The 11,121-nt window shown below is 39.3% G+C and overlaps 2 protein-coding genes across 3 annotated transcripts in view; one reads left to right on the top strand and one right to left on the bottom strand.

The window, feature by feature from the left end:
* LOC134841356 (tubulin epsilon chain-like) overlaps positions 1 to 11,121 on the top strand; it is a 400,301-nt gene that overhangs the window by 256,397 nt on the left and 132,783 nt on the right. The gene's annotated exons all lie outside the window — the stretch shown is intronic.
* The window catches only part of LOC134841353 (uncharacterized), a 28,933-nt gene continuing 18,422 nt past the window's right edge, over positions 611 to 11,121 (bottom strand). Inside the window, exons 5-7 of one of the 2 annotated variants that reach the window (XM_063857281.1) lie at positions 9,374 to 10,081; positions 5,919 to 9,125; positions 611 to 1,728 (exon numbers count right to left, since the gene is read on the bottom strand). In XM_063857281.1, coding sequence (XP_063713351.1) covers positions 1,076 to 1,728; positions 5,919 to 9,125; positions 9,374 to 10,081 — 4,568 coding nt within the window. In that variant the 3' untranslated portion in view covers positions 611 to 1,075. The remainder of the gene's footprint in view (positions 1,729 to 5,918; positions 9,126 to 9,373; positions 10,082 to 11,121) is intronic. The other variant, XM_063857282.1, reaches the window with a different exon arrangement.

The following is an 11,121-nucleotide window of genomic DNA, read 5'->3' as shown; positions in this document are numbered from 1 at the left end:
ACTTAAAATTTTGGCGATAATTAATCGGTTGAACCTTTGGAATGAAAAAAGAAAAAATTGCATTTCTGGTGAAGTTGTTCCATCTTGGAGAAAATAAACGCTAGCAAGAATTTAATTCATAAAAGGTGAGATGTTTAAACGGTCTGTACAAACATACAAAATTTACAGCATTATCTGATGAATTAGGACATAATTTGAATGTGATAAAACTTGATTAGAGAAAATATTCATTGTTAGTGAAAGCTCTAAAACTTCACACATGTAAGATAAAATTAACAATTCGCAATTTATTCCGACAGCAGATTATTTTCTTTATTTCATTTAAAAGGAGTTTCTGAGAATAAACCAACAATAAAATTTCATTTGTTTTCCAATTGAAACAAAATCTAAAAAGCTAATTAGCTCCTGGAAAGACTTTAATTAAATCTACCTGAGAATGAAGTTCAGATTTCCCACCATATATTTTGAACTTTTCGAGCGTAACATACTATCAAAATCGAGATTTTCTATTTCAAACATCTGATCTCTTCATCTAGCGGCTCTTCTTTGTCGCCCCCCCCCCCCCTCCTCCTCCAATTGGGAATTATCACTAGTTTAACTTTTTCACCGACTCTGTGCTTTAAAAATCAGCATGTGGTTAATTACGCTAATTGATACCGGACCTTCTGAAACCACTCGTTACACGATTAAAAAAAGTGGAAAAGCTAATCTTGCAAATTACACGTACGATGGTGGGAAATCGAAGCGACATTTTGACTATTGAGATGAAAAGAAGACTTGGTAGAAGGCAAGAAGGAAGACATGAACTAACTTGGTATCTAATTAATCTGAACCATAGCTGATTCGATTCAGATTTCATGTAGCAAAACAAAGATTCCGATCGACAAATTTTTAGGAAAAGCTATTGAAACACGAAGCCAAATATCGCTATCCAAACAAATTGTTTTAGGCACAACTCATGTCAAAAGATTCGCTGGATTGTAAAAGCGGCGCGTAAAAATAAGATACCATGGGTTCAATAGCTCTTTTCCATTAAGCTTTGTCAGTTTCCATTTGACAAATTTCTAATCTAAGATCAAATGAGTTCATTTCCATTCAAGTGAGTATAGACCGAATCGGCCATATTCTGAGAGAGTCGCTTCAACTGTCTGGCAGCGACGTCTGCACTCTGGATACTCTGGAGCAACTTGGATGATCCTGCTCCGTTCCCCTTATACGTACGAGCACTTCCCAATCTATTTCCATTTGAGTCATACTTCCTACTACTATGACGTCTCTGTAAACTATCCGCACTTCTCGTCATTACCTGCTCGTCGCCATTAACTAGAACAGCTCCTGATGAGTCTGCAGTTTTGTAGTAGAACCGCATTGGATTGTTCACGTGGTCCACTGCATGGATCACGTGATGCGGCTGCAAAACAGTGGCTGCAGCCGGTGGGGCTGCAATGTTTGCAGTTAAACCAGCTGGTTGCGCATACATCCACAGTCCAGTGGCTGCCGGTGATACTTGAGGCTGGACCAATGTTGCAGTTGGCTGCGCCACAAGATGGGGTACTGCAGTAGCTGATTGTTGAATGAGAGGCATTCCTATAATTGGGACATAGGCTGCTGCGGTGTGTTGATGTATTTGGTTAGTGCTGTACATGGTTGGTACATGAACAGTTGGTAGCACAGCAGTAGTAGTAGTTGTCGTTGGTTGGTGAGGGTAGTACAGATTACTCCCACTGACTGAAATAGGTTAACAGGGGTCAGATACAACTGGGTTAGATGAAAGTGAAATAGCAGAAACACCAACTAATTAAACTAGAGACACAAAATGAATAAAATCAGTGAATGTCCTCAAAAAACTTCTCCCATAATCTGATTTTATCAATTAAATAAAAAACAGCCGGCCCACCCCCTCCCCCCACCTTTGAAAGTTTTTCCATTTTTATAGTTGTTTTACGAGTTATTATGACTCAACGCGTGATGTTAAGATGAAAGCTATGGAGAAAAAAATTTGTTCGCCATTGTAAGTTTGTTCACCATGCCAAGTTTTATATCGTTATGACCACTTCTAAGTAGTTTTTCAAAATTGAAAGGTGGGGGAGTGTAAAAGAGCCAAATAGCCATTAAAAAATGTAAGTGTTTGTTAGAGATCCTCGGGAATACCTATACATTATTCTAGTTTTTAGTTTTTGAATAGTCAATGCAAAGCCCCTTCAACGTGTTTACTTTTAAACACTTTTTGATTAAATTACACCAATTTGAGCGAACATGCTTCACTTTCAATGGTCGAAATTTCGCCCCTCTTAAATTTAAGGGCACATTTAGCCCCTCAGAGATTTATTCGGCCCTAATATTTTACACGAAATGCCCGTAATAAATGTCGAGCGAAATGTGCCGCTACATGTAAGAGGGACAAAATATGTGAGGGGTGAACCGTGTCACATTCATTTTCGATTGCACTAAATTTTTTGAAATTCAATGTGAATAGGCAATTTTAGCACCATTTCTATTTATTTTATCGTGGAGCAAAAAAAACAGCTCCTGGCAGAAAATTTTTCTGAACGCTAAGCTTCAGAGCAAAGCCGGCTAAAAACGCGTGAAAAATAAGAAGTCCTCTGAAAAAAACCATTCGAATTTAACTTCGAGTGGTAAGGCGCTGACTTCGAGAGCATGTGAACACAAGCTGTCACTTAACCTCTAGCTTCAAGTCTAGGCCAATATATGCTGCGATAGAGCACGGGAAAGTTCTAGCAAAAAAATAGCTTCACCCAACGGAGTAACTCAGCCTGGAATGTTGGGAACCAAGAGAAACTGACTAGCGACTGACTATTCTTACTATTCTTATCTACTGACTATTCTAAGACCAAATTTTAGCGAATAGCAGAAATCACGATTAATTAATAAATTCGCTTCTTTCAATAACACGATGTGATCAATATAATAAATGGCTCCCAGAAGCATCAAATCAATTTTTAGTTAAATTGACTCGGAGAATCATTCATCATCATCCCATTCAGAGAAGCAAACATTAAGCTATGAGCTTTAAAATGGCATACACGCCTAGGGAGACACGTTTGAACTCAATTCCGTGTCAAGGAGAAAAATTCATCAGAAAACAATTCAATTAAAGATCGATTACGCAAGTGTGAACATTATCTTCCTCCATCCGTGAAAAATAGATTTTGTTGGTCTTCTTTAAAATTCAATACTGGTCATTGATGTTTTTATTTAATGACTCAGAAGCACAAAAAATACTATTTAATGGGTGACAAGGAAAGATATTTTACGTAAGCAAACAGCAACTTGATGCAGGAAAAAAATGGAATTAGTTCAAAACATGCCGATCTAAATATCGTAGAATGCATGATTGTGACGCTTTGTCTCTCAGAGCGACTTGCATCGGAAAAATTTTGTTACTTTCATGTGCGAATATTGATATTTTAAATTTAAACCACAAATATTGAAGCTAGCAAGTACTTCTCACAGTTGATCAAATGAGGTATCTGTTTACAGTCACACATACAGATAAATGGTTCAGCTCGTTACAAATTAAAAGTATCAGCAGAACAAAGCCGTCAATCAACAGAACACGGCATGCACAGCAAAACTCCATCCGACAAATGCTGAATTATACCATAAAAAATATTGACGGTAAAAAAAATCTGTTCACGCAAGTCGATATTCATCAAGATGAAGGCGCATATTTAGAATTATTTGCACCTCTTGCGATACGTCATTAACATAGCATGGAATTCTAACCGACAGAAATGAGACGAAAGGTACTAAGAATATCTGAAAACCTACATCAACCAAAGTTTTTATAGAGTTGTCTCAAATAAAGTTCTTTTTAGGAAAACATACCAGGCTAATTATCCTCGTTAAATTAGTAAACCGATAGAAAGCCACAAAAATTGAGCAAGCAACGCCAGTTGAACAAAAAAAAACATGTTATAAAAAATGTAAGCAGTAAAAAATTTGTAACTCGGCGTTCCCAAGTACTTACAGGTGTGTATAATTACCCATTTTCGCCTCGAAAGATTAAATATGAGGTGAATATTACATAGGCGGCTCAAACAAAAACTTATGAACGAATTGAGTGAGAAAACATGCGACAGGGATTCGAACTATCCACCTACAGCGGAAAATTCTCAGAACATTAACAACAGAAAAATGAAAAAGAACCAATGAGCGCAAGTAAACAGAAGAAATACTGACTTGTTTCTTTTTTGAAAAACCAAACTTTGCAAATCGAAGAAAAAACAATTGATGGCCTTAAAGCTCTTTGGAATTCTAGGACAATTTATGACTGACACTTTTTCGATGAAATTAACCCAATTTTGTTTCGCTGGGAAATTTGAAAATTAAATTCCAAATTCCTGAACAATTTCTAAGACTTTTCCTGAAAAAAACCCACCGCTACCTATATAAGATTCTGAACTACGTTCATCGAATCTTAATATTACCTTTACGCCAACTGCACGCCTCAACATGCCATAATTTGGATTTAACAGTAAAGCAAGTCGAAACACCTAACCTTCTCGCGAGCAAATTCTGTGAACCAAGTTTCCACTGAAAAAAGTCTGCTACCCAGTTGCAATGCTCTTGCTATTTGCAAAATTAATTAGTGAATACTGGAAAAAACTTAAAAGCATGTTCGACCATAAAAGTAAGAACAAAAAAATCAAAAAACAACAAAGCTAAATTAAATTTTTTAATGATACTTTACCGCTTCAAGTTGATATTTAAACACAAAAAAGGTGAAATCGGAGCTTCCAATCACTTGCGATACCACCCAAACATAGCATTGCAAGCTACGGACTAGAAATAAAAAATTTAAAAAACTTACTTTTTTAAAAGTTATTCTGAAATGATGTTCTATTTGTGCAAAACACAAACACCGTCCGAAAACACAAACACCGGCGTTAAATAGCTTTCAGATACATTCACTGAGCGACAACTAAACCAACAAATTTTGAATCAACTCCCGCTGAGCCAAAAGCACCTTCAAATGACACAAGATTTTGTCACTAAGTAAAAAAACAAGCCGAAGTAATTGCGGAAAATAAAGATTTTAACCAATAAAAACAAAAACGCTAACGGAAAAAGGATTCAATAAATTAATATTTTCCAGGAATAAATCAAAAACACTTTCAATTTCAATGAAAATTGCCTTTAGGACGATTAAGTCCGTGATGTGGCATCAAGCTGACAAAACACAAGGAGACAAAAATTTTATGAAACGGAATAATTAGTTTAGAAAAAATAGCCAGGACCAGATTCAAACCTACGACCTTTGCCGTGCCAGAAGCAGTCGTTACCTCTTGACCAAATGCACCGTAGAAGCTTAACAAAATTGAATTCATTAGAAACCGAGCTATCACATTATTCAACTATAAGACTAAAAAAGATACTCATCAAGATAAAGGCGAATATTTCACCAATTGCGATACTTCATTAACATAGCAAGGGAAGCTAACCGACAAAAATGAGACGAAAACCACACTGAAGATAAAATGCTGCTGTTCTATTCTTTGCTTAATTTCCAAGAAAAGTATACGTAGAAGTCATATTTTCTCCAGATAATTCGCTCGTGCAAAACATCAAGTGCAGCTGCAGTCACAATTACAACCAAAGAAAGCTAGACTAAAAAATATCCAAATTTTAAAATCAATGTGAAATAGATACAGTCAACAAACGTGATTAATGCATAAAATAAATTGACAGAAAAACAGAGTCGACTTCAAAAGCAATCAAACCAAAGGAGCAATTTTGAAAATCCAGCTTTAAGAGATTTATTCACACTTTGAGGAAATCCTAAAAATCCATGAAAATTACCAAAAATTACTCTTGGACATTTGGCTCTACATATATCATTCCCTAAATGTCATATTCAGCAAATGAACACTGATCACATTGATAATTTAACTTACCTTCCGTAGTGTTAGTTTGGACACCAATCGGTGCAAAACGTGTCTGCTGCTGATGGTGATGATGAAACCGCTCCGCTCTCGGATCGTCAGTTTCCCCGGCAACATTTCTCACTCGACTCGACGCCGTTCTGCGGGGTTTATGTCTGTGTATGATATCATAGGCAGAGTCAAGATCACTGCTCATAGCGCCAGTGCCTCTGGAGTTTGTATGCACAGGGTTGCGCAAACTACCAGTTCTCTTGTTCCGACTGCTATTTCGTCTTGATTCTAACACTGTTACATTTCCAATTTCCTCCGAATCCGAACTGGCAATCTCAGTAGGTGAGGCAGCCACATTTTCTGTCTGAAGTTTTTTAGACCTCATTGGCCTTGATGGCAAAGCTTCAAAATTTGTATTGGTAGCAGTTGACGTTTTTCCTTTGGGTATCTGGAAAGAAAGTCTCCTACTGCATAAATGATCGCTGCTACTGTTGACAGGTACCTCTTTAGAGCCAGATTCACGCTGTCTGTTTCGTGTAATCTTGTTATACGTGTTTACATTTTCCAAGTCGCTATCTTCTCTTCTAGGACGGTTCGGCTCCTCGTCATTGCCCAGATGCCAGGATCCAGGTCTTGGAGGCATGTCTCTTCTGTCAAACTCTATTTCATTCCTCGGAGTCGAGGATACTATACTCGGGCGTTTTGTTCGATTTTTAGCCTCTTCAATGTCCGCTCGAATCTCCAAAATTTCTCGCTCAATTTCATCTATTTTAGACTGATTATGCATCGAAGTTTCAAGCGCAGTTTCACTTTTCGAGAACTTACTGGAGTTCGCCACAGCGCTCTGCTTTTCAGTCGGCTCTACCAAACCTCTTCTGCTAAACGGTAACTGTTTTCTCGCACTTGTTCGTCTATTCAAAGCGGGGTTTGCACCCGGCTTAGAGAATGACTTAGTCGCTCTCAAAGGCATATTATCTTCTGTAGAAGAGCTTACGTAAGATTTGAAGGCACTTGATCGCGGGGAAGCAAACTTGGCAACTGTCGCAGACTTCGGTGTCTGGTATGCAGCGTTACTTCCTCTAGGAGCATCGGAGTCCCCAATTGCAGCGTCTGCCCGATGTTCAGACGAGGTCTGTGAGTTTTTGTTCGAGGCTGCAACTCGTGCTTGAATACCCGCAGAAGCCATTACAGGCTTGGGTGTACTACTTGATTTTGGTTTATTTGAACTGCTGGTTTTGAGGGGTCTGAGCTTGATACTTCCAATGCTTGAGTCGGGACTCTCCAGGCCCAACGACTCCATATCTTCAGCATCATTTTGGCCTATTTCTGAGCCTGATTCGCTTTTAATTTTAATATCGGCTTCCTTTCTGGATATCCCTAAGCCCGCTGGCTCGGACATCTTTCTATCCATAACTGCTGGGTTTTTGAATCGACGCAAACTGCCTGTTGCAGTTGCCGGTGTCTGGCCTCGCGATGACGAGTAACTCGTTTCACTCGTCACATTACCAAAATGGGATGGACCCGATCCCACGAAACCACTGTCGTTATCTTCATTCGCCGCAAGTAGAGCCCCGAGTCTGTCTTTACGCTTCAGGGAAGCATTCGAATCACCCAGACCACCATCCACGCTGTAGGTTTTCTGAATTGGTCTGTCGCTGAAGTGGGTTCTCCCCTTCAGAAACCTTTGCTCCATAATAACATGAGGTTGCCTGCCTATAGAAACGCCATTAGCTCCTGGTCTCATCTGGGCTTGCGGTCCCGTAGCAGAAGAATTTTGATGGTAGAAATTCGAGTCCAACTTCGGTATGCTTGACCTACGCCTCGGTATGCCACTGTCTCTTTGCTGAACGTTTCCCTGATTTCGATCTAGAGACCCCATATTATTTGAACTCGGCTCATTTGCAGAGTTTTTTCTTCTCCAATGTTCATTCAGAGTGTCTATATTAGGAGTCATTCGAGCCGATGACATTTTCATGTCCACGCTTTCGCCCACCATTGAGGAATCGTGAGTTGAAATTGGTTTAAATACAGACGCCATGTTCTCCATATTGTCATAGTAAATGTTTTCATTCGTATCATAATCTCCCATTCCATCTTGATTTGGCCAATCAGGAACTTGATTTAAACTTTGAGGCCCATTTTCTACGTTTTCTCTCGCTATGATATCCTCGCTTTCAAACGGAAGGTGATTCAACCTGGGCTGTGATTGGCTCACGCCTGGGTCACCTTGAAGCCTCCTGACGCCGGCTAGATTCATGTTAGCCGATGACGCCACTTTAGCCCATTGATCCCTTCCCAGCCCTCCATTAAGTTGAAAGCCAAAAGGAACTCCCTGATTCATTTCAGAAGCTACCACCAAATTTGGCTGACTGTGTCTCCATTTTTCCAGTTCGTACATCATCTTCAGCTGCTCTACTTCTTGAGCCAGTCTAGTCACTTCATGTGCCTGCTGTGGACCTTGACCCCCACCTCCTTGTCCTGTACCACTCTCTGTTCCCCCTTCATGCGGTTGCATTTGGTTCTGGTTCAGATTCGATCGACTCTTCGCTAACTCGGCTGCTTCTTCCATCGCTTGCTGTTCCATCCGCGCCATCTGCGCTTCTTTCTGCGCTTCTATCTCCTCAAAAAGATGTTCTGCATCACCGGTTAGAAAGTCTATCTGGAAGAGCTCCCGGTCCAACATCTCTTTAACACCTCCGCACAAAGCATCGCCTATCTCGGCACTTACAGCCTCATAATCGCTTTTCAACTGATTCGCATCTCGTTTGATGTTCTGGAGGAACTTCTTATGTTCACTTGCATGCATGTTCCCATCTCTTATCATATCACAGAAGTTTTTCAAGGAGCTGTTGATTCTCTGTGCTTCTCCTACCAGTTCGTTCAGCCTAGGGTTATTCTCTGCATCCTCGCGTGGCCTGTTATCATTTGGGTTTATAACTCCTGCTCTATTTGGTTTTGGCATCTCAAATCGGTTTGGTTGCCTCGCTGGATTTACACGCACTCCCTGTCCAGGTAGAGCATCAGGGTGCTCGACGTCCAACCCAACATGTGCTTTCACTCTCAATTGGTCCAGAATGTCTTTTGTGTTCGCCAGTTCCAGATTGAGACTATTTACTTGCTGTTGGTAGGCATTGTTCTCTTGAATCAGTTTTGTGCTGTGAAACTTTTCTTTTCTTAGCTTGTCGAACAGCTGATTCTTGGAAGCATCTTCGCTTACTGACAAATCTCCTGCAAAACATCAAATAAAATCACATTAACTTTAAATATTTCAATTTTTACCATCTAGACTAATGTTCACATATTCGTAATGCAATGAAACAAAGATCAAGCATAGATGTAATGTTCGGTCAGTCTAGAAACTTATGGGATATCATTTATAACTTTTTACTCGCAGCTTCAAATTGGAAGATCTTCTCTATATTTCCTTAAGGGGAAGATGAGGATTTGAACTAGTCACTAATTAACCACGTGTTTACCTTCGGAGTCGGAAGCCCTCCTCATCCAGTTAGGCGACAAAGACTTTCCCGAGGTTGTCGCGCGGGGTCCCGCAGCTTCTGCCTTCCTGCCACCAGCCGTCGCTTTAGTAAAGCCCCCTTGCTTAGTTCCACTTCTGCCTTGGGAGGGTCCCTTCGGAATGGAACTTCTATCGGTTGTCGTATTTGCTTGTTGATGTGTACTAGTATCGCTCTCGTACAAAACAGGCATTGCACCACCTTGGGTGTCCGAACTCATGACAGAATCATGGCGAAGAAAAGAGTCCATCATCTCTGCATTGAACGACGGCTGCCTTAAGTTTCGAGACATTAAACTGATGCCGTCGCCTGCTTCGGAGTCCAAGGTATCGCTACGTCCTCTGAATAGCATACTAGGTCCTCTGTAGTTCCGGTGTTTGTTTCCATTATCACGCTGCTCTCTACTCGGAAACGGCTGAGAGAAGTCGGTCGAAACTAACTGACTTGTATTCTCGTCAAAATTCTCAGTAGCCGACTGGTCATTATCTAGATCCTCATCTTCGTACATTTGATCAGACTGTCTCAAATTTCTCTGAGTATTATTGTAACTGATATTCGACATTTGATGACCATTTTGCATGATGTTCTGTTGCTGTTGCACACCACTCGTGTTATTGTATGGTTGGAATGTGAACTGCAGAGCATTGTGGGGTTCGTTGTTCAAATCCTCCTCTACAAATAAAGACAAGATAACTTACAAATTCGAGACTTCACTTTGACTAATATGACCATTTCGTAATAGGAATATAGCGCTGTCGAGCTTCTAATTAATATCTAAATACGGTCATTTCAAAGTCCAACGGACAAAGGGTAGTTTATAATGTTATCATGTAACTTAAATTTCCCAAAGATTACAGAAAAGCATAATAATGGTCACCCTTTTATCGAACTCCAAACCTTATTGCACTTCGTCTACAGAAAAGGCAAAAAATGATGCAATGATTAGGGAATAATTCGGCATCAAGGGATGTCTTTGTCTTTTTTTTTGTGATATGACTTAAGAAACAAAAACATTATTTTGCTCCTTCTTAATCAGCATAAATCCGAAAGGCAGTAAAAACATAGCCAACAGACATTGGGAAAAGAGTCAATGAACGCAATTAAACAGAAAAAAAAAGTAAGTGATTTTTGAACATAGCCAATTAACAGTTGGAAAAGAGTAAAGAACGCAAGGAAATTGAAAAAAAAACTAACTTGTTTTTTCGAGAGCCTTCAACTTTTGAATTTTGAAGAAAAAAATAGATGGCCTTAAAGCTCTTTGAATTTGTAGAACAATTTATGATGGGCACTTTTCAGTTAATTTGACTCAATTTGAGAAAACTGGATCACTGTGTAAATAATTCATTTCGCTGGGAAATCTGATAATTAAATTCCACTTCCGAAATCAGCAGTCGATCACGTTTTTCGTGGCCTTTACCATTTTGCTGTTCGATAGTGGAGTTTGCCTTCCTTTTAACAACAGCAATGCACAGAACTTAAAAAAAAATCAGAAGTCAAACCGCGAAAAATTAAAATTGAGCGTAAACATTTTCCTGAAAAAAAAATTAGCAAGACAATAAGTGTCTTCAGTAGGTTCATTACTCTTAAAAAAATTCATATTCGAATTTCAAATGAAAAATATATGGCCTTAACCCTCTTTGAATTTCAAGACAAATTTACGGTTGACACTTTTTGATAAAATTAAAATTTGAAAAAAAAACTGGATCAACACG

Source organism: Symsagittifera roscoffensis, chromosome 3, assembly GCF_963678635.1.
Source record: "Symsagittifera roscoffensis chromosome 3, txSymRosc1.1, whole genome shotgun sequence".
NCBI lineage: Eukaryota > Metazoa > Xenacoelomorpha > Acoela > Convolutidae > Symsagittifera > Symsagittifera roscoffensis.
The sequence above is the reverse complement of the archived record's forward strand: the minus strand, read 5'-3'. Positions and strand labels throughout refer to the sequence as shown.